The sequence below is a fragment of the Aulonocara sp. 'chitande type north' Nkhata Bay genome, linkage group LG19, assembly GCF_057382095.1.
Source record: "Aulonocara sp. 'chitande type north' Nkhata Bay isolate Kocher_YH1m ecotype deep benthic linkage group LG19, A_spYH_male_GT1.1, whole genome shotgun sequence".
NCBI lineage: Eukaryota > Metazoa > Chordata > Actinopteri > Cichliformes > Cichlidae > Aulonocara > Aulonocara sp. 'chitande type north' Nkhata Bay.
The window spans coordinates 29,320,355-29,341,084 of NC_141362.1; the positions used below are offsets into that span (position 1 = coordinate 29,320,355).

General features: G+C 41.2%; 2 protein-coding genes across 2 annotated transcripts; one reads left to right on the top strand and one right to left on the bottom strand.

Moving 5' to 3' along the window:
- The first annotated feature begins 18 nt into the window (after positions 1-18).
- On the top strand, positions 19-6,388 carry LOC147307297 (dehydrogenase/reductase SDR family member 7-like). The gene is made up of 7 exons (XM_086274098.1): positions 19-1,209; positions 2,477-2,629; positions 2,853-2,959; positions 4,036-4,275; positions 4,394-4,516; positions 4,599-4,811; positions 5,675-6,388. The coding sequence occupies exons 1-7, from the start codon at positions 1,059-1,061 to the stop codon at positions 5,714-5,716; spliced, it is 1,029 nt and encodes a 342-aa protein (XP_086130224.1). The 5' UTR covers positions 19-1,058; the 3' UTR covers positions 5,717-6,388.
- Positions 6,085-20,525, bottom strand: pcnx4 (pecanex 4). Its single transcript, XM_086274097.1, has 11 exons — positions 20,345-20,525; positions 18,910-19,690; positions 18,649-18,828; positions 13,136-13,674; positions 12,911-13,011; positions 12,529-12,651; positions 10,808-11,168; positions 8,576-8,679; positions 7,389-8,494; positions 7,094-7,280; positions 6,085-6,924 (listed from the first exon to the last, which is right to left on the bottom strand). The coding sequence occupies exons 2-11, from the start codon at positions 19,605-19,607 to the stop codon at positions 6,673-6,675; spliced, it is 3,651 nt and encodes a 1,216-aa protein (XP_086130223.1). The 5' UTR covers positions 19,608-19,690; positions 20,345-20,525; the 3' UTR covers positions 6,085-6,672.
- Positions 20,526-20,730: the final 205 nt, after the last annotated feature.

Sequence of the window (20,730 nt, forward strand, 5' to 3'; positions counted from 1 at the left end):
TTTTTTTTTTTTTTTTTTTTTTTATTGTAAGCATATGAAAGAGTAGAGGACTTAGAAAATTTACACTTCCTTTAAAGGGACAAGTAAAATTATCAACACAACATCACACCAAACACTATGCAGATACAGCAAGACCCAATCCAATGCACGTCTTCATAGAAGCTTAAAAATCCTTGTGAGGTTATTCTTTCACAAATCTTCTTGTAGGAGTCTTTGGAATCACGCTTGGGCACTCATACTCAGACTTCACCTGAATAACCAACCGTCTAATGAAATAACGTTCTTAATAGCCTACCAGTTTTGTCCAGGCCCTGGAATCACAATTTTAATGTGATGAGACTAAGTCTCAATTTTAGCTGTTTCTAAATCATGGTGAATTTACTGACAGTCACCTGTTTGTGTTTCATGCACTTTGCAGCTTCAGTTTTAATTATATATATTTTTAACATGTTTCTGAGACACAGAAAAACAACAACCACTATGTAAGTTTCAAAGACTTTTGAAATTGGTGTAAATTCTTGACCCTTATTCTTCATAACCTCTGAAATTCTTTGTGGCAAGCTTGATATCAACTTCCTTCCTATTGGTGTCAAGATTGACTCATAGTTTAAAAAAAAAAAAAAAAAAAAGGCCTCAAAGACTAGCTTCTTACAATGACCAGGGAGCAATTTGATGACACTTTGGTGCATTTTCAAGCATGATGGAAAACCATGTCTCTAGGCTAAAGTAATATTTAAATGGTTCAAATATCATCAAATTAACATTTTGGATCCATACACAAGAAATATGATACATTTGGTCTTTTGGGGTAAAAAGTGGGAACCCACAAGTTAATCAGCTTTGAACTCTAACAAGGCAGGAATGGATCCCAATCAGTCGAGAAACCACAGAGTGTTTTAAAAATTATGAAGAAGAAGAATAAAGACTTTAAATATCGCTCTCTAGGTTTAAATTTGAAAATACTAGAGAGGAAGTGATTACACAAGTGGTTACACTTTAACCACCTCTCATTATAGGTTGCCGTGTAGTTACTTAAATCATAAGTTTGTTGGTTGTGCATGTGTGTTGTTTTACAAGGAATGGAGTCCTGCACTGTATCTGCACTGAGCTGCTTCATAGCATTTTGTTTACTTGTCTGTTTAATTGGCTTCATTTTCGCGGATGCAGACTTCACTCTGCTTTGGGCAAGTCTGACAGGGCAAAGGCCAGGTGAGTGAAACAACCATCCCCCAGAACTGTGAGAAGTTTCTTATTAATAAAGAAGGGGCTCAGATTTGTGATCAAATGTGTATCTCTGCAACTGTTGGGGACAGTAAAAATAAAAAATGTTAATCAGCAAAGGCTAAGTAAGGCAAATTTTGGAAGAGATCATACATTTTTCTCTTATCAATTATTCACAAATGTTTTCGTATCAGGGAGCAGTGGCAGTCACAGGAGGCCTCTTCAGAGCCTGTTGCTGTTACTAAGTGCAAAGTTATCCTAAAGGGAAAGCACAGACTGTCTGTCAGCCAAGGGTTTGTTCTAAACAGAAACACATTTACTTAATAAAACAATCTTTGATAGCAATGCGGTGATTTTTGTGAAGCTGAAATGTGATACCTTAAAGAGGGAAGTTGTGCCCAAGGATCACTGTTAAGGACAACAGCTACAGAGAGCTAAATTAGACTGAAAACCTGCACTGAGACCTGAAGTGTGAATTCATTCTGTACTGTGCTGTACTGAAGGGGATAAAACCGGGATTATACTGTACCATTATAACTAGGCCTGCCATGTTAATGTGTAAGCAGGAGTTTGATGTTGTAGCTAGTCAAATATAGGTCAAACTTTAACTATTTTTATGCTGTTAGATAGTTTTGTAAGGAGCACTTTAGTCTTCACCATAATTAGAAAGTAAAGCATGATGCATAGAGTATCATTAAAACTTACAGGAATCTGGCCTCTTGTACTTGAGTGTAACCAGTGGTTTCCAACTTGTTTTAAACTTTCTTTATTTCCATTCATGAAGACATCTCTTGATTTGACAGCTTAGCAATGATACACCTATCTCTTCGAGAGTTCTCTTGACTTGTTTAGATGTTACTGAAGGGAAAAAAAGGAAAGGATACTGTGACCAGCCACTTTAGTTTTCATCTGTGGTCTTTCAGGCCTTTTTGGTATTTTTGAGATGGCCATCCTTCCATGCACACCCTGGAAATTTTCAAATCAACAGTTAACCTAACCCCACTAATTGCATGTTTTTGACTTGTGGAGGGAAGCTTCAGTACCTGGAGAGAACCCATGCAAACATGGGCAGAACATGCAAACTCCACACAGAAAGGCCCCCACCAGATGGTGGAGTGAAACTTTATTTCCTTTTTACCGATGTACCAGATTATGGATTTGGCTACTCCTTAGGTTTTTGCTATCTCTCTGAAAGTTTATAAAGACCAAAGAACTGTAGCAGGAAATGTTGACTGTTGTGGTTTGTGTCAACCAGAGAGGAAGCTGAAAGGGTTGGTGGTGTGGATCACTGGAGCATCCAGCGGTATTGGAGAAGAGCTGGCCTACCAGCTGGCAAAGTGCGGCTCACGTCTCATCCTGTCTGCCCGGCGTGAGGATGAGCTACACAGAGTGAAACGCCATTGCTTAGGTAAGATAAATTGTTTTAAATTGTCAAATTATATCAAAGTAAAGTGGATTCCAGCCAAAAGAAACCCACTTAATGTGAAGGAACACTTAAGCTTGGGTACATGGACGTATATGGAGTATAACACATTAATAACATACTAGGTTTCCATATGATGTCAGTTATAGTTTGTTCAGTTTTACTCAAAAGTGACTAAATGAATGCTTTTTGTCCTTTATTCTTTAAGAGACCTCTGAACTTAAGGATGAGGATATTCTTGTTCTTCCACTTGATTTGCTGGAGAGGAGGTCACATGAGACAAAAACAAAAACTGTGATTGGGTACTTTGGACACGTAAGCTCACTGCAGTTGCTCATAGTTTCATGAATTTTTTTGTTGTTGCATTAACAACTCATCTATAACATTCAAATACTGGGTTTGATTTACATAATAGAGACCACCTTTGTCTTATTTTAAAGACATCCTTTAATGGATGGTTAGTTTCACTTCACTTTGTGGATGTAGTTTATTTTTTCATTATTCAAGTCATTTTCTAAGAACCTGTGACAGTGTGTAAATTCAAGACTTTTTACTTTAACAAGGTGTAGAAAACCTGGATATGTATGCCATACATGAAAAAGGGCTAAGGTAAAATATAGCAAAACGTATTTCCAGCTTTTACTGCAAAACCTTCCTTTTGTAGCACATGCAGAAGTCAGTTTGGAACCAGCATCCAAAATCTGTATCCTTCAGCATTAATGGTGTGCTGTCACAGATATGCTTGTTACCTATGCTGTGTGCACCAATGCAGCCCCAGATGCTGACCTTTGGACTTGGTTCTCACAGTAAGCTTGGTTGTCTGTCTCCTTTTCTAGCCCGAACCATGTGTGGCACCCACGATTTCCAGGAACTATTTCAAATTTGGATTGATCAAACTGCAGTTTTAAATCCCCCTGTTAGCTGTGACATGTTCCACCACTTTTAAAGCCTAACACTGTTGTGCCCCTTTTACAAAAGCAGATCTACTGAGATGTATTCCAGCAGTCATCATCTGATCAGAGCCTTTTAACTGTTATTTTAAATCCACATGCACCATCTCTTCTGAGGTTGTAAACTCTCAGATAGCTACTCTGTTTTAAATATCTGCTGAAAACAATGTTTTTTCTCCATAAACATTCACCCTTACAATTGTGATAGTTTTGATGAGACATGTGTCCTCTATTCAATAATAATAAAAAGACTAAAGCTTCCACTGAAACTAATAAAAACTAAACTAAAACTAAACATTTTCGCACAAAAAAAACTAAACTGAAACAACAAAATCCACTCTGAAAACTAACTGAATCAAAATAAAAACAAATTAGAAAGTACAAAACTATAGGTAACTGAAATAAATGAGATTTCAGATGTTCTTTTCTATCCCTCATCAGATTGATATCCTCATTAACAATGGCGGTCGAAGTCAGCGCTCTCTGTTCTTGGAAACCAGCGTGGATGTGTGCCAGGCCTTGATGGAGCTCAACTTCTTCGGTACGGTCTCTCTAACCAAGCAGGTGCTGCCTCACATGACGCAGCGAGGCAGGGGGAGCATCGTGACTGTCAGCAGCCTCTTTGGCCTTACCGCTGCGCCTCTTGCAACAGGTGCCTCTGCTAGCAAGCATGCACTTCAGGTGATGAGATTTCAGAAAGGAGATTATGACCATTTTATTTCTCTTAATTCTTTTCAACTAAATGTATTAGTTGTTGGCTTGTGGGAACAGATCTGGATCTCTGCTGTATTATCCACAGGGTTTCTTTAATTCCCTTCGAACTGAGCTGACTGACTATCCAAAAATACTAATTAGCACAGTGTGTCCAGGGCCCGTCCAATCACAAATCGCCAAAAATGCCTTTACAGCAGAAATAAACAAGGTATTTTTTTTAGTTGATATGCCTAATATAACCATTTCAAAGCTATGTTTTAAGTAACAAGTTTTCCTCTCATTACTTCAAGCCTCCACCCACAGTTGGACATCTGAAGAGGATGCCAACAGATCGCTGTGTGCGTTTAATGCTAGTGGGAATTTCCAATGGTGTCAAGGAGATGTGGATCTCTCAGCAGCCCATGCTCCTGCTTTACTACACCTGGCAGTATGCGCCCACATTCGCCTGGTCCGTGTCCGACAGGTTGGGCAGAAAATGGGTGCAGAATTTCAAAGCTGGTCGGGTAGGTACAGAAAGTTTTTATGGTGCAAAATTCCCTTGTAGATATATTATTTACACATTAGTGTAGGTCTGAGAAATTCAAACATCACCATATTTTTACCAAATACTCTGATCAATATGAGTATATATTTGGGCTTTATGAGTTAGTAAAAATCTTTTTTCATAATATTTGTTTTACACATTTTGACTTGGTCAGGAGCATGCAGGTGAACATGCAGCTTTTTTCCACTTTACTTGGGGCACATCAGATGCTGCCCTTTCTTTATGCAACATTTGTGCTGCTGCAGTATTCTGCAAGGTTAGCTGTGCTAGATTAGACCTGAGACTGGTGGGTTCTCACTGTGTGAACAGGCTGAAAATACTTGAATAAAGTTGAACTATGTGTGTAGCGCTGTCTCTTAACAGCTGGGAGGCTCTAGCTTCTACTGACCTTGGTTGAGTCTAATAAGAAGAAGGCAGTGGCTAGGGTATGACAGTGAGCATGACTCCTTCCCCCTGGTGCTGACTGGATAACTGACTGACCAGTGTGTCTGGTGGCCTCTGCTGGACAGTGACAGCTGAGGGCCATGCAGAAAGGTCATGCCACTACTGGCTAGCCATTGTGGATTCACTTGCTTGGGATGAAGGAGGATCATTTTGGGACCAAAAGAAAAAGAGGAAACACTATAAAGACTTACAGAATCTAAACATTCCTCTACAGTGAAATAGTTGGGCAATGTAAGGGGCATGCTTGTGACCAATAAAGTATCTCAAGATTTACAGATGTTAACATGATATATATTCAGACAATTTTCAACCTTGAATAAAATAATTTTTCATTTTTGGTGCAAATCAAGTGCTGACAGTTAGCATCTTCTTTTGTAGGATGCAGACTCTGCGAACTTGACTAAACCGAAGACCTCCTGAAAATCACATCCTCAAGGGGAAATTGCATTCCTAATGTTGGACTTTGTATTTTTTTTCTCCTTTTTTCAAAATTTCTGCTTTCATGTCATGTCACCTTGGGATGGCTGTTGCGGGCGATAAACTGGCGATGTATAAATGAAATTGAATTGAGTCTTGAAGTAAATATTTAGAGACATAACTGGTTTGAAAGCTCCGTGCCCTCTTCCTATCTTAAATGAAATGTTTGTAACCAATAATCAACTTGTGGTACACAGCCTTGAAGAATGGACAACAAGCTATAAAGACTATATTAAGAATGGCAATGTTTCTGCAACGACCCTTTAAATGCCTACAAAAATTGAGTTATGTTCAGTTTTCTCTATCCCGGCAAGTTTGTTTAATGAAAAACAGCTTTTGACAAGCTATTTTTATTGTAAGTATATACAGCTACACATATAAAAATTAACAATATGTACAAGAAACTGTGGACAGATTCATTCTAGATTGTAAACAAGTGAATTGTAAACAAAACAACAGCACTAAACACCATACGTGTACAGCGAGACATCCCCAAGGCACATCCTTGATATTCTTTAACAAAGCAATAAAATCCTCATTCCTTTTTGTGGAAAAGTGAGGGAGGATGGGAAGGGGGATCACATGAACATTAAAAAGTCGAATTAAACCAGAGGTATTTATTAGTCGTCTCCTGGAGAGGAGGGGTCTTAATTTATTCACCTTTTGTTTCAGCACAAACATTAATAAACACAAATGTCTGTGCTTTGGTGGCGATGCCACTGCTCCATCTCTCAAATTAATGTGAAGAATTAAGTTGGTTCCCATGCCGACTTGACACTTCACAAACTCTGAGTCAACAATTTAAAATGTAAAACTCCTGATTTAAGATTTCTCTTGACTTTGCTACAGTTCAAACATGAATTTCTGTGGTACTCCCACCTGAAAGATGGAACCACAGCTCAGAGGCAAGGAAAGTGAAGTGGGGCAGATGAGTAAATAGGGTATCCTAGAGGCGGATCGGCTGCCTGAACCGTTAGGTTTCTTAGCATGAAGGGGTGGGCCTGAATGCTGTACCGCTCCTCGTCATCATTAGTAGCATACAGAAGCTCCCAGGAGAGGTTTGCCCACTGGCCTCTCACCCCTTCTCCATTGAGACGGCCCACCTGTACAAGCTGCTCCTGAAGGGTCAGCACTCGCCCTGTGTAGGTACCCTGCACACAAGGACAGTCAAAATGTTACAAACTAACTAGTGGAACAAACTAAGCTGAACACATGGATTTATGAGAACCTTAAATTTTATGTCAACTGGATAATATACTGTAATTATAATTGTATATTTTGTAGCTTAGGTGTAAATGAGGCTTCGTTATGTCTTATTACCATTGTGAGATCATGTCCTAGTGAGAATAGAAAGGGTTTTTCCTGAAGAACGCTGTCATGCCAGCCTTTCTCTGTCACCAGGCCGATGTACCAGTCCCTTTCATATTCCTCCAGAGTGCTGAACAACTCTTCAGGGGACTCCATTGGCCCCAGGCTTGCTTGATCAAACAACAGCTTGAAACTGAACCTGAGGGCAAACAAAAGCATAAGGCAGAACTCTTATGGATGCTCTGGCTCAAATAAGTCTGGCTGATTATAGTAATCACAATCTAGAGGTCCTAACTGGCAATTTTACCTGAAAGCCTGAAGTGTGAGCTGGTAAAGTTCTTTACTTGAAGACAGCCACTCAAGTCCTTCTGTCCACGGTACATCTCCACAATACAGCCTGTACACATAACTAGGACTGGTGAAGGCAGACTCTGCCCCCAGTGAGATGAGACACGAAAGTGCAACATGAATATGCAGTTCCTTCAAAGCTTCATCTTCCTTGAGGGCTTTGGTCATGTCCTCTGAGGTTGCACCCTGCACAGCAGGCCCAAAGCGTCCCAAGGTAAATCGAAACCAATCCTCAGGAAATAAAGGCCTGAGAGACAGCAAGCGGGATGGTAGTAATGGTGCTGTCCTCCACCCTTTTGGTAGGTTGAATACCTCAGACTGGGGGCAGCTGAAGTTCAGATGTGGGAGAGAGCCAGACCTTTCACCGAATACCTCTGAGTTATGGCCTTTATCCACAGCTGGCATCCCAATACCCAGTCCCAGAGGCTGCAGTGGCTGCAGTGCAGAGAGGGCCATGTTTTCAAAAAGACTGTCCATCTCCACGGAGCCCGGCAGAGAGGCCCCCATCTGCAGGGTGGCGTGTCCAGACTGGGCTTCTGCAGTCACTAATGCAACTGTCCGTCTGGCTGGTTGAGGGCCAAATAAGTCATCCTCATCTGACCAGTCACCAAAGGAGGTCAAACTGGAGCTTTCCTGTCTGAACCTTATAGAAGACACATTGGACTCCACCATGACAGCCTCAGGTGGTTGGTTAGAAGTTGTCTGGGCTAACTGTGAAGACTGGGATTTCATCCCACCAACCGCTGACACTTCTTCACTGCTCCATAAAAATCCTTTATGTTTCTGCACACAATATCGCAGGAGCAACCAGATCAGAGCCTTCATGAAGTCATCCTGAAGTTTCCTCAAGTTGTCATGAGAGTCAATGATACCAGACAGCACATTTCGGGCATCAGAGTAGACCCGTACTGCAAGTGCAGCACACGGGGTGAGGGCATTGCCCCAATGCAGATTGAAGCCCTGGGTGAAGCCGAGCCGCTCAGGGCGTTCAAAAGCAGCTTCAAAAACCTCATCCACCCTCCGTGCCTCCACTGTGTGGCAAGACGTCTCCTGCAGCTCCAGGCCCTGTAACAAACACACCCCACCTTATGTAATCTTTTAGATTCTTACATAGATTATTAATAGACAATCAGAGGGATACAGTACCTTAATGTTGACAGTGCAGTAGCCATATCCCCTCTCCAAGATCATTATCCAAACCATGCGGTCCTGAAAGCGGCCAAGAAAATGAGAGCCTGGGGCTAATGAACCTGAAAATGGAGAGCGACTCATCAGTTATCCATACATCCAACATGTAAGGAGATGTGACTATGAGCACAGAACATAAAACATGTAGCACACATATGGGAGTCTTTCATTTTGTATCAGCTGTGCATCCCTCTGCTGACTACATGGATAACGTAGTTACTGGATGAGCTGCTTGGAGATGCATCCTGTACAATAGTACAGGAAGGTCGTGCTACTGATTTAACTGGCTGACTGCACAGAGATCTAAATATTAAATCTCTTCTTGTCCCCAGCTTTCCATTAGTCCCTAAAACTTTGCTCTTTTTGTACAAAGGTGGATTTTCATTTTCTGAGACAGAAGACAGACGTTTAATTCAACACAGATGAACAGCAGCAGCAAGGTGAAAGGAAGCTTTTGTTTTAACCTGACTAGTGCTCGCTTGGCTCAAGGATAATGTCATGTCCCATGCTGACATCTTAGAATAGTCCCAGCCGCTACCTCATGATGTGAAGTGACACACTGGGCAGATTTCTTTCCTGCTCACTGCACCACGGCCCCCAGTGTGAGCAAAGCAAAAGAACACTACAAACTGCCACCGTTTGACTGTGAGCTTCAGCCTAACAAGCAACTTTTCTGAATTATACATCACAGCCACAGCTTCCCTAGCTCAGAAAAAACAATAAGACTGACTGATTACATCACCTTGGTTTTATTCAGTCTTAAATCATCAGTCCATAAAAAACAAGTCCCTACTTGCATGTTCCCCCCTCCCTCTCTTTCCCCCACCTGATTGGGAAGAGAACAAAACCCGAGCAGCAGCTCAGTTTAGCCTCGGCGTATTACGCAGTTAATGGTGTGGAAATATTTGGATGTAATGAATAGAGACCCAAGCTTTTTTTTTTTTTTTTTTCCAGGGTCACTTCACAGAAAGCTCAACTGGATCACGTAAGTTCACATTACTGCCCGTAGTCCAAAAAGTCTGCTCACAACAGAATTCCTCTTACTGTGTAACCGTATGAAATGATGCTTCACTGCTTTCAGATCTGCATACAGTCCCCATTTGACCCATACAAGAGTTCAGTTGCTGCAATTACAGCCCACGTCAAAACACACTGTTGTAAAAAACATATATATATATACTTTTTTTCTATATAAGGTGACCTCTGTTTACCGAGAGCTGTAAAAAGAAAAACTTAATGGAGAAAAATACTGTGTGTATTGTAAGTTAAGCAAAACCAACTTTTAAGACAGATTTAAATTTAGATACTGTGACTGATTAGTTAATAATTAACAGGTTTCAGGTGCTTCATAAAGGAAGTGAACACTATTAGCTGTCCAATTTAGATGCCATGACGGGTTTTGTCATTATCTTAATTAGGGCTGTTCGACATAACGTTATACATTGGATGACGATATAAAAACGTCTATCGTTTCATTTTACGCTATCGTTTATTGTGTGGTGTCGCAAAATAAACGTTTATGGCAATATTTTTTCATGGTTTTGATGGTCACTGTAGTGGCTATATTAATTTCTTACAGTTCTCTCTTTCTCTTATATTTAATATAACCACACTACGGACGGACAAGCGCCTGTTTTTATGTGTTGTCATTAGTAACAAAGACAGTAAAACCACTGCGTGTCCGCTTGTTTATTTTCCACATAAACCTTTCACAATAAAGCTCAAGATCCTGTTGAGACTTTTCAAAATAAACTGAATCACATAAAAGAGTATGCAGAATATTAACGGATGAGAAGCAAAAAAGAGCCGTCAGGTGCTAAAAAATAAACCTTAGACTCAAATGTTAGAACAGGCTTTTCCCCGCAGCACGTCGTGTAATAAATACTCACAAAGCAAACGGCGGCCTTTACAACTTATGTCAAAAAATATATAGTTTCATGTATCGCCAGCTGGAAACACTTCACGCAAGTCGAGCTGCCCGAGATTCACAGAATTTACTGAAAATGTTAAATTTTTGTGATTTATATCGTTATCGGACGATAGATGTCTTAATATCGGGATATGAGATTTTGGTCATATCGCACAGCCCTAATCTTAATGCTACAATTGTATTTTTCTAACACATAGATTTTGTATCAGCGGCTTATTTATTAAGAAAAGAAAAAAAAATTTCAGGCACGAACAACTAACCCAGTGACCCTCTTGCAAAGGCCGTCCTCAGAGCACAGGCAAGACTTCCACTCATTTGCTGGTAGAAGACAGAATCCGGGCAGGGACAGGCAGTGCCCACGGGTCCTGGCCAGCTTCGCTGAGGCCTGGGAAACCCCACAAGGAAGATGGGCAGAGTGAACAGGGGCAGCAAAGGGGCAGAGAGCAGGGCAGAGACGATCACCACAGCCAGGACCAGAGGGCATAGGGAGGCGTTCAGAGCCAGGAGAGTTCCAGCCGACTGACGGCGCTGCTTCTTCTCTGTCCAAGATGTCACCAACACAATCAGGGTGAATTTCAGCTTGGCTAGAAACTGGGTTACTCTGTCAAACAGGAGGCCCACCTGTAGCCAAAAGACAACAGCAAACATGAAGCGAAATCTTACATGTCCAATATGCAGGCATTAAATTTATGGCTGTGTGGCTATTTTAACTCTCTTTCCCAAAAGGGCAAAAGCTGATGACCTCCCCCTCTACCCCTAATGCTGAGTTCTGACACCTCAGTATATCAATAAAGATATGATTTGATGAGCATCAGATTAGTTTCAGGGTTTTTCAAGGGTAGCTGCACAGGCAGAGATCCACCCTCACTAATTTCTGATGCACACCCAGTCATTTTGTTTCACACGCAGGCCTGAAATATGACTGAAAGCACTCAGTTCAAAAAAGTGCTTCAAATGTTAGTCCTAGTAGGCTTTCAATGGCAAATTAGTTAATATATATATTTTATGAGGTGTCAGAGGAACATTTCATGTAATCAGTACAAAAACAATGTCAAAAAAAAACTGAGGATAACGTGTCAAATGAATCAATCTGCAACAGCAGGGGTCAGAACACTTAAGTCCTCCGACATTAAACTTTGTAAAGTTGGTTGCAGGTTAATGCAGAAGCCGCAAAGCATGGTCCCAATACCTCTTCTTACCGGTTGTGGGTTCAGGGGACCCTGGTTTACTTTTTTTATTTTTTTATTTTTTGGAACAAAGCGCTCCAGCTTCTATTCAGCTTTTTTTACTTTGGAAAACCCTGCCAGGAACTACTGCCCCGGACAACACAGCTTCTAGGGCTTAGGGTCAGCAGGACACACAAACCTTAGCACTGCGTTAAAGATGAGTCTTCAGGGGAACTTCAAAACAGAGCTAATGCTCCATTACATCAAAGGGAGCTTGTTGAGGCTGTTTGTGCATATGATCAGGATCCCTCCTGAGTGTCTTGCTTTGGAGGTTTACCAGGCACACTAAGCACTTTCCAAGATGCAGACCATAGGGAAAACACAGAACTTACCAGAGCTATGGATATACATAGCCTGATAGTGTATATTCTTAATTCTCCAGGAGGAGGTAGAAAATACTGTTGACGAAAAAGATGTCCAAAATACCCTGCTTGGCCATTCATTATCAAAGCTAGTAACATGTTGAGAGCTAATTTGAAATGAGGCACTTGCATTTGGAAGCTGCTGCTTCTATCCCTGATCTCTAATGTTATTTTCTTCTCAATATCAACAGCCGACAACAAAACAAGCCACACTGAGTTATTCAACTCAGGGCAAGTAGAAAAATACAAAGATGCCCCAATCTGGATAGTAAAGAGTTATTTGCGCTGGTCAAAGCACAGATAATTGTGACATTTTTCACTGTTTTATATTTAAGGGTCAGATTTTAAAGCGTGCACTGAAGAACTTATGGTGGGTGAAAACTTTGACCTCACCAGAAGAAGCTGAACTCCGGTACCTAAGTCATCCCACCCTGGCAGCACATTGTTTCCAGCTGCAAGCCGCACCAAGATCACCACCACCATTTGGAGCAGAGCATCTTCTGAACTCTGCCATCCCTGCATAACAACAATAATAAAGAGAAGCTGTTAAAATCAAGCAAGAGGCGCTCACTGATTAATACATTTTTATTTTCATTTTGATAAAAGGAAAGGATAAATAACTGTCAAGAGGACCCGTTTTTCCAGTGTCACCCTTTTCAGTCTTCTTTTGACAAAGATCTGTTATTTAGGTTGTTGCCCAGTTTAAAATCTCCCCAAAATTGCTTTACAAGTTTTTATTATTTTGACTGTGAGCAAGCATAAATGTTAAGTATACCACTCTAAAGGCTCGAGTAAATCCCACGCTCAGGGAAACCGTGTGGAGCAGCTGCAGAGACTTATCCATAGCCAGGAAAGCAATCATTGCAAATGGAAACACTGTGAAGTAAAACACACACAGATCAAACACATTCAAATACAGTTATTCTCACACTTGAGAAAACTGTTAACACTGGACAAAAGGTGACTTCCAATATGTATTATAAAAACCTCAAAACCTCACCCAGGTAAATAAGGACTCTTCTGATTGCAGCAGCAATGTACAGTCCTCTGTTTCTCTGTTTAAAAATGTGCACATTGGACATCCCTTTAGGGTACAGGGGATTGAGGAACACCCCTCCAAATACATAGGCCCCTTGGATCTCTCTGAGAGCCCAGCAGAGGCAGAACAGTATGAGGAGGAGGTAACTGACAGGAGCCTGGGGTCCTGTAATCAGGCTGCGGGACTGAGCTGATCCGATGAAGTGATGCAAAACGCCTGCCTCTGCCATTGCCACCAGTAGCAAGCTCAAATATAGCAGTACTTCCCTGCAGCCTAGATTCCAGCCAAAGGAAGTTGGAGGAGGAGGTGACGGCCCCCCTCTGAGCAATTCGCGGTCCCCAAAGGCTGACCTGGAACCTCTGCAGAGTGTGCCAACCTGGCTGAGATCCAGACTCAAGAGAAATCCCATAGCAGTGGAGAGGAGAACCACACCAAGTGTTGATGGGATGAAGTAATTACATACAGCTACGCCAGCGGATACACCAAACATCAACAGCAGCCTGTGAGACAGTACACACACACAGACACACACAAAAAAATTAGGGCTGATGATAAACAGGGTAATAAAACACTGCCAGTGGAACCATTTAATCTGATTCATCCATCCGTCCATTCTCGTGCGCTTATCCTTATCAGGATCGTGGAGGCGGCTGAAGCCTAGCCTAGCTATCATAGGGAGAGAGGCGTGGCACACCCTGGACAGGTTGCCAGTCTGATATAGGGCTAACACAGAGAGACAGATAGTCATTTCACACTCCCATTCACACCTATGGGCAATTTAGAAATGTTATCTAGTTTTACCTTCTGAGTTACTATAATTTCTTTTGTTTTGCTTCGTTTTCTTTTGGATGCTCCCTTCAGGGGTCAAAACAGCAGATGATCTGCCACCATTTCATCCAGTTCTTAGCATCTTTTATTGTCACACCAACACTCAGCACAAATGCATACCTCATCTTAAATACTGAAATGCTAAACAGAGTTTGTCCACTTTAATCTCAGGATATAGAATGACCCACATGACTTTTTTACAATATTATTGTTTCAAAAGTGAAAACAAATGATATACAGTTGTGGTCAAAAGTTTACATACACTTGTAAAGAATATAATATAATGGCTCTACCGAGTGTCCCGTTATTTCTAAAACTCTGATTTTTCTCTGATAGAGTGATTGGAACAGATACTTCTTTGTCACAAAAAACATTCATGAAGTTTGGTTCTTTAATGACTTTATTATGGGTTAACAGAAAAAAGTGATCACATCTGCTGGGTCAAAAATATACATACAGCAGTGCTAATATTTGGTTACATGTCCCTTAGCCATTTTCGCTTCAATTAGGCGCTTTTGGTAGCCATCCACAAGCTTCTGGTTGAATCTTTGACCACTCCTCTTGACAGAATTGGTGCAGTTCAGTTAAATTTGATGGCTTTCTGACATGGACTTGTTTCTTCAGCATTGTCCACGTTTTCAATGGGGTTTAAGTCAGGACTTTGTGAAGGCCATTCTAAAACCCTTATTCTAGCCTGATTTAGCCATTCCTTTACCACTTTTGATGTGTGTTTGGGGCAGAGGTGGGACCAAGTCATTGTTTTGCAAGTCTCAAGTAAGTCTCAAGTCTTTATCCTCAAGTCTCAAGTCAAGTAATGTCAGGCAAGTCAGAGTCGAGTCTCAAGTCACTGGTGTAAAAGTCCAAGTAAAGTCACAAGTCTGAAATTTTGAATTTCAAGTCCTTTCGAGTCTTTAAAAAAAAAAGAAAAAAGCATGTTGCAGTTATATGCTAAATGTAAATATTAGACCATGTAATTTTTAAATCTGTGTTTTTCTCAACACATGACAAAATAGTGAACTTAGAAAATATACACAAATTGTGAAATTGCACCTCTTTAAAATGCAGCTCAATTAAACCTAGCTCCAAGAATAATTTTCACCGACGGTTCTGAGATAAGCTGCATGTTATTCTTGGATGCGGTTGTAGGACCGGCTTTAAAATCGCATGACAAAAATATCATACATAAATAAATGATTTTTTTTTTTAAATATCATTTAAAAAAAAAAACTGCATCACCAACGTAGCCTGGAAAACATTTGCTAGTTAGATAAAGTCAGCTATCTCATCGTAGCATATTTATATGCATATTTATTAGGGCTGCCACAAACGATTATTTTGATAGTCGACTAGTCACCGATTATTTTTGCGATTAGTCGACTAATCAAATCATCATCCATTGGACGTACAGCATACAGCTTATTGCACCAGCAGCATCTACTCTTATATAACTATCATTAGCTTACAGCTTTAAGTGTTTAAGGTATGTGCTAACTAAAAATAAAGACAAGATGATAGTTTATTAAACTTCACCGAAACAATCTGCAAATTTCATTAAAATTTAATAAACTCCTTGCTATCTAAAATATAACAGGACACCGGAGTAAATTCTGGAGCATCTCACACTTCTGATAATCAGCTGTCTGCTTGACGTTTATTCAGCTGTGTAAAAACTATAACTTTGATCTCAGCCAAACCGATTTACTCAGGAACAAAAAACACTGAAAAAAGCCAAAAAATAACATTTTGAAGTTATCTAAGTGACTTATATGTTTAACCTGAGTAGCGAAAGACGGCGGTGGGTTTGAAAACGATTTGCCGGGAGTCCGGTGCTCTCACGGCGCTAGTGAGCCTAGCCCCCGGCTAGCTATCGAGCTAGTGGGTAACAGACGTCTCCGAAAACGTCGGAGCGCTTTTGAAAATATGTGGTGTCTTGATAAACTGAGCAGATATTTGAGGTTTACACAGCTACATTCTCGCCTGAAAATATGTTAAACGTTTATTTTGTGACCCAGAAACAATAATAAGAGTAATATTAAAACTAACTAGCTACCGCCATTGTTGGAAACTGAGCTGGGCTGCGCTATGAATTCTGAGACACAGCTGCTTCTTCTTCGGGGTTTAACGGCAGCTGGCATCCTTGTACATGCAGTGCTGCCATCTTCTGTTTCAGTCCGTTATTACACTCTTAAATCCTACTACTTATTCCTGCGTCTTTTGTGATCTTACAAAGCTTCAAACAACGCGTCGACTATTAAATCAGTCATCGACGATTTTGATAGTCGACGTAATCGTGACTAGTCGACTAATCGTGGCAGCCCTAATATTTATAATTATACGCTTCTTGGAGTGAGCGCATACACTCGTGAAGTTTACTAACTTCCGGTCACTGCAACAAGCCCAGGTACAGTTTACCGACGGATGGGTACAGGACCTTGAAATGCACCGTGTAGAAAGTAAAGACCATCGTACATATCATAAGTTTACCAGTCTCACAAATCGTCGTCATAAATACACATTCGTTAACCGTTTATTAATAGGACCTTTGAGCTCAATGGTAATTAATTAGCAGTGGAAATAATTTCTGGTACGCGTTACAGAAATGTAGCAGTGACAATAATACTGTATGCTGTAATCGTACTGGGCAATTAGTGATACAAAACAACTGTTTTATCCTGTGAATAAAAGTATATGTTTTTGTCAATGTACCATAATAACAGAAGCGAAACGCAATATTGTGTCAGGACAATTCACTATTTATGCACAATAAACAAAGGAGCATAGCGCGACAATTTCTGTTCAGCGCCAGACTTGCTTGTAACCTATATCACCAATTATGTTAAGAAAAATGACGTATTAACTACTACAGCAGACTGACCTTTGTGGAAATGCTTGGAGCAGACTAACCTGTGAGCTGGAGTGTTCTGGGACGTTATATTTGGTCTTTGAATGGCTGCAATCCAGGCCACCCGTCGCCTCTTTGTTACTTCGGAAACATGGCTCGAACAATTTCTCTTCAACGACGTAATCCGATAACAACCGATCTCTTTACCCGTCGGCTTCCCGTGGCTGTCATGCGACCGGCTATTGCAGTTAATAATACAACAGCTTCTTGACATTTTTGTGTTTCTTTTTATCGCTGTGTGACTGATTTTAATTGAAAGCCTGCGTGCGCTAGTACCGCTTGCCACGAGTTCCCAGAATCCTTTGCGGTTCTACCCGTGAATGACGTCACATTTTCAATCTCTATATAATATGCATGTTAAATTTTATATTTGGGGTAAAATATCAAGTCTTTTCAAGTAAACCGGTTCAAGTCCAATTCAAGTCCCAAGTCATTGGTGTAAAAGTCCAAGTCAAGTCACAAGTCTTAGAACATTTTTTCAAGTCAAGTCTAAAGTCATAAAATTAATGACTCGAGTCTGACTCGAGTCCAAGTCATGTGACTCGAGTCCACACCTCTGGTTTGGGGTCATTGTCCTGTTGGAACACCCAACTGCGCCCAAGACCCAACCTTCATGCTGATGATTTTAGGTTATGTTGAAGAATGTGAAGGTAATCCTCCTTCTTCATTGTCCCATTTACTCTCTGTAAATCACCAGTTCCATTGGCAGCAAAACAGCCCCACAGCATAATACTCCCACCACCATGCTTGATTGTAGGCACGGTGTTCTTGGGGTCAAAGGCCTCACCTTTTCTCCTCCAAACATACCGCTGGGCATTGTGGCCAAAAAGCTCGATTTTTGTTTAGTCTGACCACAGAACTTTCCTCCAGAAGGTCTTATCTTTGTCCATGTGATCAGCAGCAAACTTCAGTCGAGCCTTAAGGTGCCGCTTTTGGAGCAAGGGCTTCCTTCTTGCACGGCAGCCTCTCAGTCCATGGAGATGCAAAACACGTTTAACTGTGGACAATAACACCTGTGTTCCAGCAGCTTCTAATTCTTGGCAGATCTGCCTTTTGGTGATTCTTGGTTGACTCTTCATCCTCCTGACCAATTTTCTCTCAGCAGCAGGTGATAGCTTGCGTTCTCTTCCTGATCTTGGCAGTGACGAAACAGTGCCATGCACTTTATACTTACAAACAATTGTTTGCACTGTTGCTCTTGGGACATGTAGCTGCTTTGAAATGGCCCCAAGTGACTTTCCTGACTTGTTCAAGTCAATAATTCGCTTTTTCAGATCCATGCTGAGCTCCTTTGACTTTCCCATTGTAGCATTTGTGGGCGTTAGTATCCAATGAGCCCTATTTAACCTGTCTAAGAGAAGTCACCAGCTGTAGTCACTCATAATCACTCACAAGAAGTTAAGAGGCCATGCTATGAAGCTCAGTTCACTGACAACTTTCTAAGTCACCAAAATTGCTAATTCATGTTGCTGTATGTATATTTTTGACCCAGCAGATGTGATCACTTTTTTCTGTTAACCCATAATAAAGTCATTAAAGAACCAAACTTCATGAATGTTTTTTGTGACAAAGAAGTATCTGTTCCAATCACTCTATCAGAGAAAAATCAGAGTTTTAGAAATAACGGGACACTCAGTAGATCCATTATGTTATATTCTTTACAAGTGTACAGTTGTGTAAACTTTTGACCACAACTGTAATTTTTCAATTGTAGTTTGATGTCAGCTAATCGTTTCAGTGGTACCTGAGGTTGCTGGACATGGGTGAGCCTCCTAAGCCAAACACAAGAGTCTGCTCCATGCCCCAGAGGAGCAGAGCATCCAGGGGAGGCAGGATACCAAACGCCCACAGCAGAGGTAGAAAGAGGAACAGCACGTGGAGAACCTGGCTGGCCAGATGGAGTTCAGGGACAGCATCAGAGTACCTATAATCACAGCAACATGTCAGAATTATTATGACAGAAAACACAAAGTACTTTAATAAAATCATTAATTTTGTCACTCACCTATCAGCCAAATCCACAGCGATGAAAATAAAAATGTAAAGAGGCCGCGTGAGTGGGGTTATCTCATAAGTATCCTGTGCCTGAAAAGTGGCTGTCTCTGTAGCTGTATTTACAATGAGAGAATATTCAGCTATACACAGCGTCACCCAACTCAGGACGAAGACCACCAGAGATGCACCAATACTGCCATAAAGAGCAGTGAGTCTGCCAAGGAACACATACCATGTCCCAAAGCCACAGAGCACCCCAGCTAGCACTGTATGCAGCACCACATTAAGCCCAAAACGCTTTCCAGGAGCAATGAATCGAACAGTCTCTGTGCTGACACAGTGGGTAAATTCCACTTCTTCTTCATCAACAAGGATGTTGGATGCACCAAGTCTCTCCACTGTGCCGCTCCTCCGTGCAGCATACAGCGCCAGGGCCTGGACACCCGCCGCAGCCCCACACATAAGTATACCAGAGAGCACCGCAGCATGGAGCTCCTGAAGCAGCTGCAACTGACTGAGCAGGGTCCCGAAGCCCCCAAAAAGCCATGGTGTCAAGAACAACACTGCTTGATTGACATATACATAAGGTGGGGCACAGTAGCCCAACTTGAAGCGTGGACCCCCCAACACAGTTTGGGGGAAGCGCTTCCAGAAGAACTCCTGCTTGTACTCATTAAGAAGGGGCACATCTGGCCCCATTCTGACCATTCCCAAAAGGGTGGTAGGTCATCTCCACACACCTGAAGGAGAGTTTCCATTCATCATCATCATCTCAGAAACAGTGAAGCACCCTGCAATGGAGGAACAATTAATGAACAAAGTTTAGATGCACTAATAAGACAAAGAAACCATACAATAGGAGCTCCATCCTGTGCTTTTTTGTAGTCTCATTACACAAATTAGAGCTAAATAAGCCACAACAAATATATTTTTCACAGTGAAGTACATTCATCATCATTATTTGAGAATACCTTCCTCCAGCTCAGGTAAATGTTACTCCTTACAACCACACTATTATTATAATTTTTAAAGCTGTTTATCTACAACAGCACATCAATGGGTCACATTTTCCATCAGGGGAAACTCAATTTTAAGACACCACGTAAAATCACCGCTTAATAATGTGCAGCACAAAAAGGAATGGCAAACAAGAGCCACAGCTAGTCAGTTGCCAGGAAAACAAAACACAGCAACAGTAGCTTGTGGGTGCGCTTACGTGGGCTAACCTGCTAAGCTAGCAGGGATAATCATAAGTCTCGCTTCACAAAATTAAACCAGGTAAAAGAACACTGAGCACTGGGCATAGTTTTTGTCCCTTTATTTCAGCTAGCTCTATTACTGTTAGCTAACGAAGGCACCAAGTATTTTCATCTTGACTATGTGCTAGATTACTATTATTAACAGGTGAATAACAGCTGGTTGGCCACAATGTGAGATACACTTACCGTTAACAGCCGAATAGCCAACTGCAGACAGTTTTGTCTTTTTTAGTATTTGAAGATGTAATAAGGTAATATTATGGAGAAACGGGCGGAAATTGCCAACATTACCGTTAGCTACCAGCTAACCATTAGAAAGCCAGGCAACATCGGCATGATACACAGCCAGATTCTAACCAATGAGAGTTGAGGAAAGAAGAGCGCGGCGCCTCTGATTGGCTTAAACCGTACAATCCCCGCCCATTCAACTCAAGGGCTCTGCCACATACCATGGACGGTCTGTGCCACACACACAACTATTAATACAAAAAGGAACATATTTTTGAAAAGAGTTTTCACTTTAAGGGGAATATTTATTCACCACACATCGTTGAAAAAAACCGACTTCTATA

What these genes read in the sequence shown, in the direction of transcription:
- LOC147307297 (XM_086274098.1), top strand. Translation starts at nt 1,059, where the DNA reads ATGTGTGTTGTTTTACAAGGAATGGAGTCCTGCACTGTATCTGCACTG. An exon ending in TGATTGGGTACTTTGGACAC is followed by an intron (nt 2,960 to 4,035) that starts GTAAGCTCACTG and finishes ATCCCTCATCAG; the next exon opens with ATTGATATCCTCATTAACAA. An exon ending in TTACAGCAGAAATAAACAAG is followed by an intron (nt 4,517 to 4,598) that starts GTATTTTTTTTA and finishes CATTACTTCAAG; the next exon opens with CCTCCACCCACAGTTGGACA.
- pcnx4 (XM_086274097.1), bottom strand. Translation starts at nt 19,607, where the DNA reads ATGGTCAGAATGGGGCCAGATGTGCCCCTTCTTAATGAGTACAAGCAG. An exon ending in TTACTCGAGCCTTTAGAGTG is followed by an intron (nt 12,652 to 12,910) that starts GTATACTTAACA and finishes GTTGTTATGCAG; the next exon opens with GGATGGCAGAGTTCAGAAGA. An exon ending in CTCACACTTCAGGCTTTCAG is followed by an intron (nt 7,281 to 7,388) that starts GTAAAATTGCCA and finishes GTTTGCCCTCAG; the next exon opens with GTTCAGTTTCAAGCTGTTGT.